We start from the raw sequence: 20832 nt of genomic DNA, 5'->3' as shown, positions 1-20832 counted from the left end.
TGTCCACCTTCTTGCTTAGTGAGTTTATGGCAGCCAGTATGTCACTTTGAGTAGGCTCTGTGGGGAACTCTTGGAAGCTAGCCTCTTCAGCTAACTCCTCGTGGGTCGGCGACGTTGACATTGGTTCGTTGTCTATCTCATTCAAATTATCTTGTTTAGCGCCCCCTTTTTTGGTGCCTTTTCCCTTTGTCATATTTGTTTGAAGTTATAGGTCGTGAGAGGTTAAGATAAATACTCATTTGTTTCAAAATAGAGCGGAGCTCTAGCAAAGCACGTCTACTCCATAGCACGCTCTCTAGCGCCCGACTCCCACATTCTTAAGTGAACAAAATCCCTGCAGTGTCTAAACCACCTGGCCTACTTTACACACGTAGATGTACGTGTCTGTGACCTTTGACATTTAGGTCATAAACCATGCTCATTAATCTTTCTTGCGTGTAGATCTTCTGTTACTACTACAGTTGTTCTAGACCATTTTTGCTTACTGTACCCCATTCACATATTGAGCTGCCCATTAGTCTTCCCAAGTACCCCCTGTGGATGGGCCAGGTACCCCCACGGGTACTAGTACCCCGGGAGGAGACCCACTGTCTTATATAAAGCCTTTCAACATTCACCTTGTCTCCTGAGCCTACACCTTGGAACTCATTGCTTGCCACAATGTGATAAAACATTCTGGAAAAAATGCTCAAGAATAGGGTTACAATTGAAAACTTTAATTCCAGTTACATATTTTACTTTAGAGAAAGCTGTCTCAATGGTTGCAGGTGTGACCTCTGTGTGAATGTCATTTTCTTCTTACATCTGCAAAGGAGTAAATGCATACAGTAGTGTACATGTAAGGAATGAATGCTTAAACAAACTGACCAGCATTTAGGTAAAAGGAATTAAGGAATATCAACACAGTTAAACAAAATAATTTAGAGTAAAAGTATAGAGTATACATGTATAGTAAATCTAATAATTCAACATCAATAATTCCATATTTAAAGCAGCTCACCAGTTTGTAATCCCTACTTGCAAGGGAAGACATATTCTGTCTCTGCCTGGTCACCTGAATAAAATAATAAAACAGGTAAGTCTCAGTAAATGAACACAAGTTAACCAAATGTAAGAAGAGGGAAAAACATGTTTTGGGGAGGGTTAGATATAAACCTACTTGGCTGGTAGTAGTCGTAGATCTTGATCACCGCTGGCTTTAGATTCTGTACTGGGAGCTCCTGTATGATGTCCAGTGTGTGGTTGAATGAATAACCGAATGGTAACTGTTGGGAGATAAAACAAAAATGTAATAAACATATGGGTCACAATTATTTAAATGATATAAGCAGATGTTTCAGTTTCGGTAACATTCTACTTGACACCCAACTTATTTAATGTTTTATTTAATTGAACCTTTATTTAACTAGGCAAGTCAGTTAAAGAACACATTCTTATTTACAATGACAGCCTGCGAAAAGGCAAAAGGCCTCCTGCGGTGACGGTGGCCTGGGATTAAAAATAAATAAGTAAATACAATATAAATACAGGACAAAACACACATCACAACAAGAGAGACAACACAACACTACATAAAGAGAGACATAAGACAACAACATAGCAAGGCAGCAACACATGACAACACAGCATGGTAGCAACACAGCATGGTAGCAGCACAAAACATGGTACAAACATTATTGGGCACAGTCAACAGCACAAAGGTCAAGAAGGTAGAGACAACAATAATTCACACAAAGCAGCCACAACTATCAGTTAGAGTGTCCATGACTGAGTCTTTAGAATGAAGAAACTGAGATAAAACTGTCCAGTTTGAGTGTTTGTTGCAGCCCTTACCAGTCGCTAGTTGCAGTGAACTGAAAAGAGAAATGAGACAGGGATGTGTGTACTTTGGGAACCTCTCAAGAGCACCCTTACCTTCCGATCTATAAATGATGTCTCCATAATCTAGCATGGGTAGGATGGTCATCTGAATTAGGGTTAGTTTGGCAGCTGGGGTGAAAGAGGAGCGATTACAATAGAGGAAACCAAGTCTAGATTTAACTTTAGCCTGCAGCATTGATATGTGCTGAGAGAAGGACAGTGCACTGTCTAGCCATACTCCCAAGTACTTGTATGAGGTGACTACCTCAATCTCTAAACCCTCAGAGGTAGTAATAACACCTTATAGAAGAGGGGCATTCTTCCTACCAAACCACATGACCTTTGTTTTGGAGGTGTTCAGAACAAGGTTAAGGGCAGAGAAAGCTTGTTGGACACTAAGAGCATTTAGAGCATTTAGCACAAAATCCAGGGAGGGGACAACTGAGTATAAGACTGTATCATCTGCATAGAAATGGATGAGAGAGCTTCCTGCTGCCTGAGCTATGTTGTTGATGTAAATTGAGAAGAGCGTGGAGCTTAGGATTGAGCCTTGGGGTACTCCCTTGGTAACAGGCAGTGGCTGAGACACAGACTTTATACACTGCACTCTTTGAGAGAGATAGTTAGCAAACCAGGCCAAAAACCCCTCAGAGACACCAATACTCCTTAGCCAGCGGAAACCAGATTGCATACCCGATAGAATGCTATAGACATCAAGAAAGCCAGTCCGTTGATTATTGACAAGTTTTTCCAAAACTTTTGTTAGAAAAGGGCAAAATAGAAATAGGACTATAAGAGTTAGGATCAGCTTGATCTCTCCCTTTAAATAAAGGATGAAATGTGGCTGCCTTAAAAGCAATGGGAACCTTCCCAGAAAGGAGAGACATGTTAAAAATGGTGTAGATAGGCTTAGCGACGATAGAGGCAGCAACTTTAAAGGAGAAAGGGTCTAAACCATCTGACCCAGATGGTTTTTTGGGGTCAAGTTTAAGGTGCTCAGGTGCATCCTGTTTCCATTGATCATCCTTGAGATGTTTCTACAACTTGATTGGAGTCCACCTGTGGTAAATTCAATTAACAGGACATGATTTGGAAAGGCACACACCTGTCTAGATAAGGTCAGAACAATGATTGTCAGAACAAAAACCAAGCCAAGAGGATGAAGGAATTGTCTTCAGAGCTTCGATACAGGATTGTGTTGAGGCACAGATCTGGGGAAGGGTACCAAAATATTTCTGCAGCATTGAAAGTCTCCAAGAACACAGTGGCCTCCATCATTCTTAAATGTAAGAAGTTTGGAACCACCAAGACTCTTCCTAGAGCTGGCCTCCCAGCCAAACTGAGCAATCCGGGAAGAAGGGCCTTGGTCAGGGAGGTGATCAAGAACCCAATGGTCACTCTGACAGAGCTCCGGAGTTCCTCTGTGGGGATGGGAGAACCTTCCAGAAGGACAACCACCTCTGCAGCACTTCACCAATCAGGCCTTGATGGTAGAGTGGCCAGACAGACGCCACTCCTCTCAGACCATGAGAAACAAGATTCTCTGGTCTGATGTAACCAAGACTGAACTGTTTGGCCTGAATGTCAAGCATCACAAACCTGGCACCATCCCAAAGGTGAAGCATGGTGGTGGCAGAATCATGCTGTGGGGATGTTTATTAGTGACAGACACTGAAAGACTAGTCTGGATCGAGGCAAAAATGAACGAAGCAAAGTACAGAGAGATTTTTGATGGAAACCTTCCTCAGACCTTCCTCAGACCACTGGGGCGAAGGATCACCTTCCAACAGAACAATGACCCGGAGCACACAGCCAAGACAATGCAGGGGTGGCTTCGGGACAAGTCTCTGAATGTCTTTGAGGGGCCCTACCAGAGCATGGACTTGAACCTGATCTAACATTTCCGGAGAGACCTGAAAATAGAGGTGCAGCAGCACTCCCCATCCAACCTGACAGAGCTTGAGCGGATCAGCAGAGCAGAATGTGATAAACTCCCCAAATACATGTATGTCAAGCTTGTAGAGTCAAACTCAAGAAGACTTGATTCTGTAATCCCTGCCAAAGGTGCTTCAACAAAGTACTGACTAAAGGGTCTGAAAACTTCTGTAAATGTGATATTTATTTATTTATTTGCTTTGACATTATGGGGTATTGTGTGTAGATTGTTTTCCCCCTTTTTTAATAAGGCTGTAACGTAACAAAATGTGGAAAAAGTCAAGGGGTCTGAATACGGTCGTGGCCAAAAGATTTGTTTAATGACACAAATATTAATTTTCACAAAGTTTGCTGCTTCAGTGCCTTTAGATATTTTTGTCAGATGTTACTATGGAATACTGAAGTATAATTACAAGCATTTCATAAGTATCAAAAGCTTTTATTGACAATTACATGAAGTTGAATCAAAGAGTCAATATTTGCAGTGTTGACCCTTGTTTTTCAAGACCTCTGCAATCCGCCCTGGCATGCTGTCAATTAACTTCTGGGTCACATCCTGACTGAATGCAGCCCATTCTTGCATAATCAATGCTTGCAGTTTGTCAGAATTTGTGGGGTTTTGTTTGTCCACCCGCCTCTTGAGGATTGACCACAAGATCTCAATGGGATTAAGGTCTGGAGAGTTTCCTGGCCATGGACCCAAAATATCAATGTTTTGTACCCGAGCAACTTAGTTATCACTTTTGCCTTATGGCAAGGTGCTCCATCATACTGGAAAAGGCATTGTTCGTCACCAAACTGTTCCTGGATGGTTGGGAGAAGTTGCTCTCGGAGGATGTGTTGGTACCATTCTTTATTCATGGCTGTATTATTAGGCAAAATTGTGAGTGAGCCACTCCCTTGGCTGAGAAGCAAACCCACATATGAATGGGCACAGGATGCTTTACTTTTGTTTTCTCTGGACAAGCATTTTTCTGGATGCCCCAAACAATCGGAAAGGGGATTCATCAGAGAAAATGACTTTACCCCAGTCCTCAGCAGTCCAATCCCTATACCTTTTGCAGAATATCAGTCTGTCCCTGATGTTTTTCCTGGAGAGACGTGGCTTCTTTGCTTCCCTTCTTGAAACCAGGCCATCCTCCAAAAGTCTTCGCCTCGCTGTGCGTTCAGATGCACTCACACCTGCCTGCTGCCATTCCTGAGCAAGCTCTATACTGGTGGTGCCCCAATCCCACAGCTGAATCAACTTTAGGAGACAGTCCTGGCGCTTGCTGGACTTTCTTGGGCGCCCTAAAGCCTTCTTCATAACAATTGAACTGCTCTCCTTGAAGTTCTTGATGATCCGATAAATTATTGATTTAGGTGCAATCTTACTGGCAGCAATATCCTTGCCTGTGAAGCCCTTTTTGTGCAAAGCAATGATGACGGCACGTATTTCCTTGCAGGTAACCATGATTGACAGAGGAAGAACAATGATTCCAAGCACCACCCTCCTTTTGAAGCTTCCGGTCTGTTATTCAAACTCAATCAGCATGACAGAGTGATCTCCAGCCTTGTACTCGTCAACACTCACACCTGTGTTAACGAGAGAATCACTGACATGATGTCAACAGGTCCTTTTGTGTCAGGGATGAAATGCAGTGGAAATGTTTTTTGGGGATTCAGTTGATTTGCATGGCAAAGAGGGACTTTGCAATTAATTGCAATTCATCTGATCACTCTTCATAACATTCTGGAGTATATGCAAATTGTCATCATACAAACTGAGGCAGCAGACTTTGTGAAAATGTATATTTCTGTCATTCTCAAAACTTTTGGCTACGACAGTACTTTCCGGAGGCACTGCATATCCATTGTTTTTGTCAAAATGTCTCAAGGTCAGTAAATTTGGTTGGGAATTATTGATGGACAGCAATATTCAAATCTTGTCTCTGATTTTTTAATGTAGATTTAAATCAGGATGGAGACTTGACCATTCAGGAACACAACACCTATTGGAAAGACATTCTGTTGTGTCTTTGGCATTACAAATTGTGTAATTGTCCCGCTCCAACCCAGGGTAAGATTTTCAGAAAACTGAGGGGGATTTGATTTCCTATAACTTCTTACCTGGGCTTTGCTCCTTTCATTTAAACTCCCCAAATACATGTATGCCAAACTTGTAGAGTCATACCCAAGAAGACTCGAGGCTGTAATCGCTGCCAAAGGTGCTTCAATAAAGTAATGAAAAAAGGGTCTGAATACTTATGTAAATGTGATATTTTATTTTGTTATTATGGGGTATTGTGTGTAGATTGTAGATTCCTATAACTTTTTTACCTGGGCTTTGCTCCTTTCATATTTATTTTGATCCTAACAAACACCCAGTCCCTGCCGGTGACAAGCATAACCATAACATGATGCTGCCACCACAATACTAGAAAATAAAAAGGGATCAACAACATTGCTTTCACGACACATTACCGGCCTGTATGAGAAAGTGAAATAAAGAAAGTCTGTGTTAAAAAATCCACTCCAAATCATCCATTATGTTTGAATTAAGGCAGTTAAGTAATACTGCAAGACAGCATGGCAAAGACATGTGGCCTAAATTAGAAACTACAGGTTTGGGTCAAATCCAATACAAACAGAGAGAAACCCTCTGTATTCTCCAGTATTGTGGTGGCAGCATCATGTTATGAGTATGGAAGGGACTGGGGAGTTTGTCAGGATCAAAAGAAATATGAAAGGCCCAAAACCCAGGTAAAGGAAAACCCCCCTCAATCTTCTGAAAACCTAACACTGGTATAGAGTTCTGTTGTTCAGAGAGACAATTAGACAAATGTTTATGCCAAAGACCAGAATTGCTTACCAAAAGGTGTTAAGCGTGTTCCTGAGTGGTCTAAAATGTGAAAATCAGAGACAAGATTTGAATATTGCTCTCCATCAATGATTCCCAACCAAAGCAATTTTGACAGAAACAGTGGGCATATGTTGCCCTAAGAGTTGTGCAAAGTTGATAGAATGGACGATTTGGTTTTGGTCTCACCTCTGTCAAGTACATTAACACATGGTCATCTTTAGCATCAACACGATCCACAAAAAGTGATCTCCTCAGCTGTGAAGACAAGCCATACATGTTATTCATATTGCATTGACAACAATGTTCAGTTTCAGAAAGATTCACAGGTGAAAGAGGTAAGAGTTACTATACATAGAAAAAGGTCACAGGTGTCACGACTTCCGCCGAAGTTGGCTCCCCTGCCTGTTCGGGTGGTGCTCGGCGGTCATCGTCACCGTCCTACTAGCCGCCACCGATCCCTTTTTCGTTTGTCTGTTTGTTTTGTCTTATTAGTTTCACCTGTGTTTCTGTTGTTTTAGGTAGTGGTGGATTGTCTTTATGTTACGTGTGTGTATTTTAGGTAGTGGTGGATTGTCTTTATGTTACGTGTGTGTATTTTAGGTAGTGGTGGATTGTCTTTATGTTACGTGTGTGTATTTTAGGTAGTGGTGGATTGTCTTTATGTTACGTGTGTGTATTTTAGGTAGTGGTGGATTGTCTTTATGTTACGTGTGTGTATTTTAGGTAGTGGTGGATTGTCTTTATGTTACGTGTGTGTATTTTAGGTAGTGGTGGATTGTCTTTATGTTACGTGTGTGTATTTTAGGTAGTGGTGGATTGTCTTTATGTTACGTGTGTGTATTTTAGGTAGTGGTGGATTGTCTTTATGTTACGTGTGTGTATTTTAGGTAGTGGTGGATTGTCTTTATGTTACGTGTGTGTATTTTAGGTAGTGGTGGATTGTCTTTATGTTACGTGTGTGTATTTTAGGTAGTGGTGGATTGTCTTTATGTTACGTGTGTGTATTTTAGGTAGTGGTGGATTGTCTTTATGTTACGTGTGTGTATTTTAGGTAGTGGTGGATTGTCTTTATGTTACGTGTGTGTATTTTAGGTAGTGGTGGATTGTCTTTATGTTACGTGTGTGTATTTTAGGTAGTGGTGGATTGTCTTTATGTTACGTGTGTGCATTTTATGTAGTGGTGGATTGTCTTTATGTTACGTGTGTGTATTTTAGGTAGTGGTGGATTGTCTTTATGTTACGTGTGTGTATTTTAGGTAGTGGTGGATTGTCTTTATGTTACGTGTGTGTATTTTAGGTAGTGGTGGATTGTCTTTATGTTACGTGTGTGTATTTTAGGTAGTGGTGGATTGTCTTTATGTTACGTGTGTGTATTTTAGGTAGTGGTGGATTGTCTTTATGTTACGTGTGTGCATTTTAGGTAGTGGTGGATTGTCTTTATGTTACGTGTGTGCATTTTAGGTAGTGGTGGATTGTCTTTTCTTTAACTTGGCACCCTGTGGTTTTTGGGTTGTCTCGTTGTGTGTCCCGTTGTGCCTGAGTAAAGCACTTAACCTCAGTGGAACTCTCTCTGCGTCGGATTCCTGCACCCACCTAGTCCCGCGTGACAACAGGTAACACCATAAACAAACGTATGTTATGACAAAAACTCACCCTCCCCAAAGACTCTGGGTCTGGGACAAACCCAGACAGCATTTTCAAATCCACTATAATCATATTTGTGGTCAGCTCCTTTCCATGATTTCTGTGAAAGCAAAGAGTTGCATGTCATATCAAAGTTTGATGTTGACAAGTGCTTGTGATAATCAAATGAATGGATACTTTGACTATTTACCCATAAAAAGTCATGGTTGCCTGATATGCTTTCTTACTGTTACCGATCCAAGCCTATGTACAAACTAGAAGTGAAATGACCCATACATACAGTGCCCTCTGTAATTATTGGGACAGAGAAGCATTTCTTTAAATCAAACAATGACTATGAGGATTAAGTGCAGACTTTCAGCTTTAGAAATTACAGCACTTTTTGTACATAGCCTCCCCATTTTAGGGGACCAAAGTAGGCTATTGGGAAAAATTCACTTATATGTGTATTAAAGTAGTAAAAAGTGAAGTATTTGGTCCCATATTCAGAGCACACAATGACTACATCAAGCTTGTGACTCTATAAATTAGTTGGATGCATTTGCTGTTTGTTTTGGTTGTGTTTCAGATGATTTATCTGACATCCCCTGTTATTGTTATGGTGAGAGGTTAGCATCTCTTGGGGATATGCTGTTTGTGAGTATGTCACTTTCTCACTCATCATTATTCACAATTCATTCATGATTATTTGTAATCATGGTAGCATCAACATTAATATAGAAGCGTTTAGAAACGTATTCTATTCTTATTTACAATCAAATGGACTCCAAAATGGCACAACACATTATTTACCATACATTTCTATTGGGCAAAAAATCTTCCGAAACAAAAAGGAAATGGATCCAACAAATTTGTAGCATGAAAATGGGACCAAGTACTTCACTTTTTACGACATGAATAAACATATACGTGAATTTGTCCTAAAATGGGGGGACTATGTACAAAACGCACTGTAACTTCTAAACGGTTCACCAAATATGGATGTTAATACCACACTTTAACCTCATAGCCATTGTTTTATTTCAAATCCACACTTTTGGAGTACAGAGCCAAATGAAGAAGAAAAATGCTTCTTTGTCCCAATAATTAGAGGGCACTATAGGTATAATAACACCAATTCAATTGGGTCAGATACATTCTGTAAGACGAGCTCCAAAACAACACTGGAGTGTCATCATTGACCTGATTCAAATAATAAACTGATTAAAAGAATGCTTCTGTGAACGCAAATAAGTCATTCGTTCTTACTGAGACTGGAGTTTCAGCGTGACTCTGGGTCTCAAAGAGTTACTGTTGCAGTCCACCACTGGCTTCACCTGGATACTGAGCGTTGTGCTGTCAGTAGGAGTAGGGATGTTGTAGTGGAGCGCCACCTGGGAAAGAGGGAAGAACAAGTCAGGGAAACCATCCTGTCCAGAAATATACATTTTAAAACATAGGGAAAATATAAATATTTCATAAACTAAATATCAAGCCAGACAACGCTTCTTAAATGTTTGAAATTCACAGTAATATACAAATCCATATCTTGCACTTTAGTATTGGGAGGAGTGTATTCACTGACCTGCACTGAGGCACAAGCACTGCCCTTCACTTCAACGCTGTACTTCCCTTCTGTGTCCTGCAGCGCCCTCTCCTGGTAGAGAAGCTTGTTGTTTTGGTTCACTTCGAAGAGGTGCTGTGCCCCACTGGGAGAATGTACTGTGACTGTGCTGGCACCCTCTCTACTGTACACCCTGGTGGAGTAGAGAGCCAGGCCCTGGAGGGCCACCACTGTGTCCTAGACACACACACCAACAGACCACAGACAAATATGTTCAAAATGAATGAAAACACCCATTTACAGAAAGGGTAGATTTTTACATTGGTCAGTTCCTAGAGTGACTATTTCCCATTTCCATCCATTATGATTTCTTGGCTCCATTTCAGTGCAAGTTATCCTCGCCAGGCTTGACATGACAAGAAGCACATACATGCCTGTTGTGAAGTCAAGGTGGTAATAATGCCTCACTACTAGTGCACAGCACAGGGTGCCGCTTCAGAACGGAGGTGTTTTGGAAGTATACCTGTGTGGAAGAGAAGCCTCCGTAGGCGTTCTGCTGTCTCACCAGCCACCTGACGATGCGGGAGGCGTATCCCAGGTCAGTGGTAGACAGAGGGGAGGCACTGAGGGAAGCCAGCAGAACATAGGAGCTGATTTCTACCGCCAGGGAGGCTGAGGTCTCTGAGGAGGTCTGAGTCCAGTGCAGGACACCCCCTTAGGGATGAGGAACACAGAGAGAGAGAGAGAGAGAGAGAGAGAGAGAGAGAGAGAGAGAGAGAGAGAGAGAGAGAGAGAGAGAGAACTAGCTTATTCATCATTAAACAGAATACAAAGTTCTTCTCTGACCTCCCTAATGAATTTTATGACAGACACCTGAGTTCTTTGAAATACTCTGGGCATTGAATTGAGACTACCTGGAGTGCCAGATGGTAGGAGGGTTTGCACTTTTGGGATTACTCCATTGGGTCCATTGCCCAGGTAAGCTCAATCAAGGCAAAACACCACAAACAGATCTTGGACCAGGATATGTCTCACCTTCTTGTAATGCGATCGTGTCCAGGTGCTGCAGAAGCTGGGCCCGGGTCTCCATGTCCCCTGCCAGGGTAAAGGTGTAGGCTAGCAGAGCAGTAGTGTAAGTGTTAGACAAATCACTGGTGGAGTTCCTCAGGCAAGACAAGCTGCGGTACACAACAGGATCCTGGAGCACAAAATAACAGGGCAGCACATTAAGAGACATGTTAGCCTGGTCCCAGATCTGTTTGTAATGGCAAGGTAATACAAACAGATCTGGGACCAGGCTAGACACATTCATGCTGGAGCACTTTTAGTTTTTCAGTTTACAGTATTACAACTATGCCTGTACTTGTTATGTTAACAGCACACTGTCATTCAGGACTGCTTATGGTAACAGCTATTCTTATTTCTATTCCATATACTACTTTCAGATCAATTTTAACACAGAACTCACTACATTTTAGAAAATCTAAAAGATAGTTGACATAAAATGTATACAATAGACTTCATACAGGAGGCTAAATCAGTTTCCTGTAATGGACGTTGTTGAAGTGAGAAACAATAGTTATGTGGAGATGCTACGTACCGACACTGACATGTTGAGCTCCAGCATTGAAGCAGTGATGTAGGCCGTCAGTGTGACTTCATCTGTCACCCCACCCTACAAAACAATATGCCAAATACTAAAACATGTGTAAACTGTAGCCTGATACAAGTCTGTAGAAATCATCATTCCCAACTTTATGGCTGGTCCGACGAGACGTAAAACGACATCTTCTTCTATCAGTTTATTATCAATATAAATACCTTCATTCTGTTGTTAAAGAGTTTCCCCAATCTAATGAAACAGCCATGTTCGCCTTGTTGACGTTCCAACCAAGTCTTGGTTTGCTCAATTGTTACTGGATCAATATAAATGAAAGATTTTGCTTTGCCAAAGGATCTCAAAACAAAAGCAGTCAGCCTGAGAAAAGAGAACTTGATTTGAATGTCCCGTCATAATACCCACATAAGGTTGTTATAAACATGACAGAGCTTGACATTACATGCAACAAAAGATTATTTTAATTTGTCACATCCATGGTCTCCCTGTCAGAGACAATGCCATTTGATTGGTCAATACTTAATTGAAACAGACACAGTTATAATGTGTTTACCAGTAGGTGAAACACAATACTTACCAAGTGTTCCCTGAACCTTGTCCAAATGTGCTGTATGCACCATCAACATGCTTGTAGTTCAGCTGCCTTTGGTAACCTGTCAGGTGAGTTTTTAAAGCAAACAACAGTAACCAAGTGTGTTTTATATTCACTGAGGGTGCGCCCCAAATGGCACCCTATTCCCTAGTGTACTCTTTTTGCCAGGAAAAAAGTAGTGCACTATGTAGGGAGTAGGGTGATATTTGGGATTTAAAAGAAATCTATATTCTATAATCAAATGATTTTAGCAAAACATCTGGAAGTCCCAACATGTGTTGGGTCAGTGATGCTCTGTTGATAACACTGTAATGTCATCTGTGCTGTAGCTCTATAATTTACATGATAGCAGGGTTGTAGTCACTAGGGCACACTATGGTGAAATGTTTAAAAATGTTCTTCAACGGGAAAAAAAAAGGGGGGCTCTTATTGGACAAATCCAGCTCTGTTTCAGTCAGTTTTCTTCCGTTTGGTGCCTAATCAATACGACCCATATTTTGAGGGACTCTCTTACCACTAGTGAGGAACTTGATGGCCTTGTCTCGGATGGCTGGAGTGAGCTGCTCTGTGTTCCTCAGGTACTCCAGGATGTAGATATTGGGGGCGAGGAGGGCCATATTCTGCTCTCCACACCCATACGGCATCTGCAACAGTCCATCCAGGTTCTCCAGGGCGCGACCCAGGATGTCACCTACAGGTAAACATGGGACTTCTGTGATACTGTCCTCTTTAGGAAACAGCAGCATTATCACTGGATAAGGGCTGCTTTTCCCACCAAAACTCCTGTCTAAACTCACCAAGCCTCTCTAAATAATACAATGGTTTATTTTACCCAGGACTGAGAGAGAAATTCGATCAGATCCATCCACCACATTCTTGGGGAGTTGCAGTTCCACCTCCTCTGTCATAGTTACTCCTGTGGACACACAGATGATAAGATTAATGGAGATAATCAGTTCAACCAAAGTGAACATTCAACGTTCATGTATTACTGACCAGTTGGACACAGCAACCAGTTGTAGGTGTCGGTCTTCTCTGTTCCCTCAGCCTGAGAGGAGAGGATATTATTTTCAGTCAGAGGTAGTTACACTAGGTATCTGTACAACAGTATGTTCCGTCACAACAGTAGGCTACATACCTTCACCAGCAGGCTCTGTGTGACTGTGTCGATGCGTCCTCTCTCCGGTACGTTCACAATCTCATTGTCACACGCAGCGTGGGACTGGACAGCCTCTGCACTAACGGACACATTCATAACCCCTACACACACATTGACAGACAGAATACACCACAAGTTACACAAGATCCAATATGGTGACTGAGAGTGCACAACTCAGGCTGACATCCATTCTGCTGTTTTTGGTATTTGCTAGGATCCCTAACAGCTGTTGCAAAAGCAGCAGCTACTCTTCCTGGGGTTCACACAAAACATGAAATATAATACAGAATGACATAATACAAAACATCAATAGACAAGAACAGCTCAAAGACAGAACTACATATAAAAAATGTAAAAGGCACACGTAGCCTACATATCAATGCATACACACACATATCTAGGTCAAATAGGGGAGAGGCTTTGTGCCGCAAAGTGTTGCTTTATCTGTTTTTTGAAACCAGATGTGCTGTTTATTTGAGCAATATGAGATGGAAGGAAGTTCCATGCAATTAGGGCTCTATATAATACTGTACGCTTTCTTGAATTTGTTCTGGATTTGGGGACTGTGAAAAGACCCCTGGTGGCATGTCTACTGGGATAAGTGTGTGTGTCAGAGCTGTGTGTAAGTTGACTATGCAAACAATTTTGGATTTTCAACACATTCAAGTGATGCAGTCAGTCTCTCCTCAACTCTTAGCCAAGAGAGACTGGCATGCATAGTATTTATTTCAGCCCTCTGATTACAATTAAGAGCAAAACGTGCCGCTCTGTTCTGGGCCAGCTGCAGCTTAGCTAGGTCTTTCCTTGCAGCACTGGACAACACGACCGGACAATAATCAATATAAGATAAAACTAGAGCCTGCAGAACTTGCTTTTTGGAGTGTGTGTCAAAGCAAAGCATCTCTTTATTACGGCCAGACCTCTCCCCATCTTTACAACCATTGAATCTATATGTTTTGACCACAACAGTTTCTATCTAAAGTAACGCCAAGTAATTTAGTCTCCTCAACTTGTTCAACAGCCAAACCATTCATTGCCAGATTCAGCTGATGTCTAGAACTTAAGCAATGATTTGTACCAAATACAATGCTCTTAGTCTTAGTGATGTTCCGGACCAGTTTATTACTGGCCACCCATTCCAAAATAGACTGCAACTCTTTGTTAAGGGTGTCAGTGACTTTATTAGCTGTGGTTGCTGATGCGTATATGTTTGAATCATCAGCATACATGGACACACATGCTTAGTTTAATGCCAGTGTCAGGTCATTGGTAAACATAGAAAAGAGTAGAGGTTCTAGAGAGCTGCCCTGTGGTACACCACACTTTACATGTTTGATATTAGAGAAGCTTCCATTAAAGAAAACCCTTTGAGTTATATTAGATAGATAGCACTGAATCCATGATATGGCAGAGTTGGAAACGCCATAACACATACGTTTTTTCAACAACAGGTTATGGTCAATAATATCAAAGGCTGCACTGAAATCTAACAGTACATCTCCCACAATCTTATTATTATCAATTTCTTTCAACCAATCATCGGTCATTTGTGTCAGTGCAGTACATGTTGAGTGCCCTTCTCTATAAGCATCCTGAAAGCCTGTTGTTAATTTGTTTACAGAGAAATAGCATTGAATTTGTTCAAACACAATCTTTTCCAACAGTTTGCTAAGAGCTGGCAGCAAGCTCATAGGTCTGCTGTTAGAACCAGTAAAGGCCACTTTACCACTCTTGGGTGGCGGAAATACTTTGGCTTCCCTCCAGGCCTGAGGACAAAGACTTTCCCCTAGGCTCTGATTAAAAATATGAAAGAGAGGAGGGGCTATAGAGGACAGCTACCATCCTCAGTAGCTTTCCATCTAAGTTGTCAATGCCAGCAGGTTTGCTATTACGGATCAATAACAATAACTTTCCCACATCTCCCACACTAATTTTACAAAATTCAAACTTGCAATGCATGAATACAATTGCTCACTGTTCGTTGTTGGCATTTCCTGCTTAAGTTTGCCCACTTTGCCAATGAAATAATCATTAAAATATTTGGCAACATCAAATGGTTTTGTGATGAATAAGCCATCTGATTCAATGAAAGATGGAGTTGAATTTGTCTTTCGGCCCATAATTCCATTTAAAGTACTCCAAAGTTTTTTTCCATCATTCTTTATATCATTGACCTTGGCTTCATAATACAGTTTCCTCTTCTTTTTGTTGAGTTTAGTCACATAATTTCTCAATTTGCAGTAAGTCAGCCAGTCAGATGAGCAGCCAGACTTATTAGCCACTCCTTTTGCCCCATCTCTTTCAACCATACAGTTTTACAATTCCTCATCAATCCATGGAGCCTTAACAGTTCTAACAGTCAGTTTCTTAACAGGTGCGTGTTTATCAATAATTGGAAGAAGCAATTTCATAAATTAATCAAGTGCAGCGTCTGGATGCTCCTCATTAATCGCATCAGACCAACAAATATTTTTTAACATCATCCACATAAATCAGGGTAAAATATTTTGTATGATCTCTATTTTAGGCCCAGCTGTTGGAACTTTGGCTTTCCTGGATAAAGCCACTATATTGTGATCACTGCATCCAATGGGTACAGATACAGCTTTAGAACAACGTTCTACAGTATTAGAACGGTTGAATGAAGACTGGTGATTTACCCAGGATAGAGGGTGCCAATGTCCAACTGAAGGTCTTTCGTCCATTGGCACACAAGCATGATGAGTACTGGACATCCTTCAAGGGTGTGAGAGTGTAGTCTAAGGAGTGAGCTGGAGTCACAGAAACCTGCCAAATAGGAACACTTGTAAGATAACATGGAAAACCCAAGACTGATACATTGGGTGTAAAAAATAATAAAAAAATAAACATTGACTAGATCAACTGTAACAAAGCAAAATACAAGAGTTTAAAAACAACTCAAGAAACTCATGAAACAACTCAAGAAACGATCATGATGCGGTGCCGTACCATGATGCACTTGGACAGGTAGTTAAACACAGTGGCCTTCAGCTCAAAGTGCTCTCCACGGATGATGGAGTACGGCAGGGTGAGTTCCAGGAAGAAGGGCTGGAAGACAGTGAGCTCCACTGGAGGAGCCAGGCCGAAGCCGCCAGGAGCCAGGCAGAATGCTTCTGTCTCCCAGGTGGTGATGGTGTCTGGAACTGTGAGGGGCATGTCTGCTGTGCCAGATTCCCTGTAATGCAAAGGTCAGAGTTCAAACAGAAAGCCATTAAGTGTTCCATTGAGAAAAATTGAGCCAAAGGGGTAAATTGAGCCACCCTTGTTTCTAGGAAACTATACACAAAATGTATAATTAGATTACATATTTAGGAAGAGGACATTTCATGGAGTCGATAAAGGAAGAAACCACTTAGAAAAAGTGGTAAGCAAGTTAGGTCCAAAAAACAGATTTTCACCAAGTCAAATGAATTTGTTGTGTTAGAGGTTTCGTGGTTGTTGTATCTAAACCAAAGTAGATCATTAAGATTGTCCTATACATCATTTGGGGGTTCTATAAGCTACAATACGAGGTCCTAAACCTAGCATGAGTGCCTCCTTGTAGCTGTGTGGGCTAATATAGTCTAAATGTTTGCCTTGGGGTAAATTGAGCTAATGGTTTTGTCAATAGAGAGCAATAGTAACGGCGTATATTTGAAGGCACGTTAGACAAAGCCTATGGAAAAATTAATTGAGTTTTTGGAGGGGTTTTGGATAAATGCAGAAAATAAGGTCTGAGGTAAAGACAGGTTTAGGAGATCTTTTACTGTACGTTTTGCTTTTTGAGATAATCTTCATCAGCTAACGCCTCTCTTGTGAATTTTGTAATGTAATAATAAAAGCACATAAATGACATAAATCATTCATATTTCATAAAGGTCATGTTAACTGACTGATATTATGTCACTGAACAAAACGTAAAAGATCTCCTAAACCTGTGTTAATCTCAGACTTTATTTTCGGCTTTTATCCCAAAACCCTATTCTTTCCCCATTCATTTTCCTCATATGAATGGCTGAATGAACTCATTTCCAGGTTTTAGGACTACAAACTGGTGAGCTCTATGGCAAATTGAGCAAATTCAAGTGTTTTCCTCCCAGGCAAACGGTTGGGTAGTAAAAGATTAACAGGGATTATGTAATCCAATTACAATAATTAACATTTTATGTTACATTCTTAAAAACAGCTGATTACTTTCAGGATGACTTAATCTAGTATCAATTGGAACATTTGATAAAACTCAATGCTTTCATTTAGCTCATCATCAAGACTTTGAACATGCTCTCAGAGATTCTATTGTTCTGCTGATTGCCCATCAAGGGTGGATGACTTCTCTTGTTGAAGGTAAGGCTACCCAACATTTACACCTGGCCCACTGGTCAATCAGGCAGTCGTCTGGACTATAGAGTTCCTGCTTGCTGCTTTGAAGCAGTGCAGTTTCTCTCGCTCTCTCCTTTGTGACATGCTTTCTGATTGCACAATATTTCTAAATGTAGGTCTAATGGCGGGAAAGACACAGTATTGTAGGCCGTCATTGTAAATGAGAATTTGTTCTTAACTGACTTTCCTAGTTAAATAAAGGTTCAATTGAAAGCAACCACTATTGTTGCTGTTCAAGAGATAATGGGCCCAGGTTTCTGATCTGAATTGTATTTAATATTGAACAAAGGGCAATATTAAAAAGGTGGTTGCATAGGCCTGTCAAGGTGGGTGCATAGGCCTGTCAAGGTGGGTGCATAGGCCTGTCAAGGTGGGTGCATAGGCCTGTCAAGGTGGGTGCATAGGCCTGTCAAGGTGGGTGCATAGCCATATACATTAAATATACTGTTAGATATCAGTAAGAAGGCTAACTATTTGTAATAGGCTATTGTCAAATAATAACAACAATTAGAGTTAGCGATCTCCTAACCACTTCCTCAGGTGGTGAATTAGCCCCAAATGAATTAGCCTATGTGATATTAGTGGCAAAAATGATGTAGACAAATTAATCGTTATTGAACAAAAACATCTGAATATTCTGGAAAATCATTTTGATAGTAAAATATTAACAACAATTGCCTAGTTGTCAAACCCCAAATGCATCACTGGTTCTTGAATCATACCATTTTAGCAGTTACGTTTTAAAATGTAACCATTATTTAACTAGGCCAGTCAGTTAAGAACAAAATCTTATTTACAATGACAGCCTACTGGGGAACAGTGAGTTAACTGCCTTGTTCAGGGAAACAACATTTGTCTGTAAACTTTCAAAACGTCGACATAACACAATACGCTAGACAAGGTGGGATGTTTTTGTGTCTGGAAAATGATTTATGCGAGAAATGGGGGTGGAATACGCTTTTATGACCAAATATTGATATAATAGCCATCAGATCAGAGTAAACTTGGAGTCACGCGATGACATGTTGTGGTCCTCCCACAACCATTTGTCAGGAAAGCAGGCAGTTTATTAGGCTACGGATGAAATAAGTAATGATGAACTTCACAGGGTGCTAAAAGCGCAAGATGATGAGTGTAGTATCATCTAAAATAAGGAGGCAGGACAACGAGGTTCTAGCTTCAGCATGTTTACTAGCCTAGCCTGCGCAAGTCATACATAGGTACAGATACCCACAAGGGCCATCCTACTACATCTTCCCCTCTCAAATTAACAATAATATTATTCTCTTTAACATGCTACTTCATATCCTGAAACATTATGAAAGCATTACATTACACAGTCTGACCTCCTATGCATTATCTTAGGTACGTTCTCCACTTGCTGGGTATGGTCCCCAACAGTATGTATTGTATTCACGCAACACAGTCTTTTAGCCACTCTGGTGGCTTCACATCCCTTTTTGGGTGAGCTTGTGGATCTATGAGCCTTCTCTCTCCTTCCCCCTATGCATAGTTTCCTAGGAACGCGAAGCGAGGCGGCCATCTCTGTCGGCGCTGGAAGTAGTGAGAAGCTCCCATGCTGAGGTCTGTTCAATGCTGGTCCGACCAATCTGATTCCACGCTCCAAGACTGCTTCCATCACGTGGACTGGGATATGTTTCGTATTGCGTCAAACAACAACATTGACGAATACGCTGATTCGGTGAGCGAGTTCATTAGAACGTGCCGTGTGTTGAAGATGTCGTTCCCATAGCAATGATTAAAACATTCCCAAACCAGAAACCGTGGATTGATGGCAGCATTCGTGTGAAACTGAAAGCGCGAACCACTGCTTTTAATCAGGGCAAGGTGGAAACATGACCGAATACAAACAGTGTAACTATTCCCTCCGCAAGGCAATAAAACAAGCTAAGTGTCAGTATAGAGACAAAGTAGAATCGCAATTCAACGGCTCAGACACAAGAGGTATGTGGCAGGGTCTACAGTCAATCACGGATTACAAAAAGAAAACCAGCCCCGTCACGGACCAGGATGTCTTGCTCCCAGGCAGATTAAATAACTTTTTTGCCCACTTTGAGTACAATACAGTGCATGTGTCCCTCATGCACTCCATCTAGCATTTCTAGTTGTAGAGTCTCTGGGATAACTATCCGTTGTCCTTTCATGAGAAGGTCTCCATTACAGTGGAAGTCACTTTGGTGCTCCCAATAGGGCTTCAGCAGCTGAGACAGGTCCTCCTGCCTGGGCCATCCCTTTGGTGCTCCCAATAGGGCTTCAGCAGCTGAGACAGGTCCTCCTGCCTGGGCCATCCCTTTGGTGCTCCCAATAGGGCTTCAGCAGCTGAGACAGGTCCTCCTGCCTGGGCCATCCCTTTGGTGCTCCCAATAGGGCTTCAGCAGCTGAGACAGGTCCTCCTGCCTGGGCCATCCCTTTGGTGCTCCCAATAGGGCTTCAGCAGCTGAGACAGGTCCTCCTGCCTGGGCCATCCCTTTGGTGCTCCCAATAGGGCTTCAGCAGCTGAGACAGGTCCTCCTGCCTGGGCCATCCCTTTGGTGCTCCCAATAGGGCTTCAGCAGCTGAGACAGGTCCTCCTGCCTGGGCCATCCCTTTGGTGCTCCCAATAGGGCTTCAGCAGCTGAGACAGGTCCTCCTGCCTGGGCCATCCCTTTGGTGCTCCCAATAGGGCTTCAGCAGCTGAGACAGGTCCTCCTGCCTGGGCCATCCCTTTGGTGCTCCCAATAGGGCTTCAGCAGCTGAGACAGGTCCTCCTGCCTGGGCCATCCCTTTGGTGCTCCCAATAGGGCTTCAGCAGCTGAGACAGGTCCTCCTGCCTGGGCCATCCCTTTGGTGCTCCCAATAGGGCAATAGGGCTTCAGCAGCTGAGACAGGTCCTCCTGCCTGGGCCATCCCTTTGGTGCTCCCAATAGGGCTTCAGCAGCTGAGACAGGTCCTCCTGCCTGGGCCATCCCTTTGGTGCTCCCAATAGGGCTTCAGCAGCTGAGACAGGTCCTCCTGCCTGGGCCATCCCTTTGGTGCTCCCAATAGGGCTTCAGCAGCTGAGACAGGTCCTCCTGCCTGGGCCATCCCTTTGGTGCTCCCAATAGGGCTTCAGCAGCTGAGACAGGTCCTCCTGCCTGGGCCATCCCTTTTTGCACTGCTGTACTATCACTGTTGCTCCTCTGCAATCTGCCTCAGTTTGGTCTGAGATGCAGGTAGACTCTCTCTTACTGCATTAATGGACACCTGTACCTCACCCTCT

The 20832-nt window shown here is 42.1% G+C and overlaps 1 protein-coding gene across 3 annotated transcripts in view; it reads right to left on the bottom strand.

The window, feature by feature from the left end:
- Positions 1 to 700: 700 nt before the first annotated feature.
- Positions 701 to 20832, bottom strand: part of LOC115136892 (alpha-2-macroglobulin-like) — a 34447-nt gene continuing 14315 nt past the window's right edge. Inside the window, exons 19-36 of one of the 3 annotated variants that reach the window (XM_065024543.1) lie at positions 16164 to 16389; positions 15854 to 15980; positions 13173 to 13294; positions 13031 to 13082; positions 12867 to 12950; positions 12549 to 12725; positions 12020 to 12095; positions 11646 to 11802; positions 11425 to 11499; positions 10860 to 11022; positions 10348 to 10538; positions 9846 to 10061; positions 9530 to 9654; positions 8291 to 8381; positions 6824 to 6892; positions 1160 to 1265; positions 1001 to 1054; positions 701 to 804 (exon numbers count right to left, since the gene is read on the bottom strand). In XM_065024543.1, the coding sequence (XP_064880615.1) occupies positions 1014 to 1054; positions 1160 to 1265; positions 6824 to 6892; positions 8291 to 8381; positions 9530 to 9654; positions 9846 to 10061; positions 10348 to 10538; positions 10860 to 11022; positions 11425 to 11499; positions 11646 to 11802; positions 12020 to 12095; positions 12549 to 12725; positions 12867 to 12950; positions 13031 to 13082; positions 13173 to 13294; positions 15854 to 15980; positions 16164 to 16389 (2098 nt within the window). In that variant the 3' untranslated portion in view covers positions 701 to 804; positions 1001 to 1013. The other 2 variants (XM_065024544.1, XM_065024545.1) reach the window with 2 other exon arrangements.

Source organism: Oncorhynchus nerka, linkage group LG11 (genome assembly GCF_034236695.1).
Source record: "Oncorhynchus nerka isolate Pitt River linkage group LG11, Oner_Uvic_2.0, whole genome shotgun sequence".
In the NCBI taxonomy this organism is placed as follows: Eukaryota; Metazoa; Chordata; class Actinopteri; order Salmoniformes; family Salmonidae; genus Oncorhynchus; species Oncorhynchus nerka.
The sequence above is the reverse complement of the archived record's forward strand: the minus strand, read 5'-3'. Positions and strand labels throughout refer to the sequence as shown.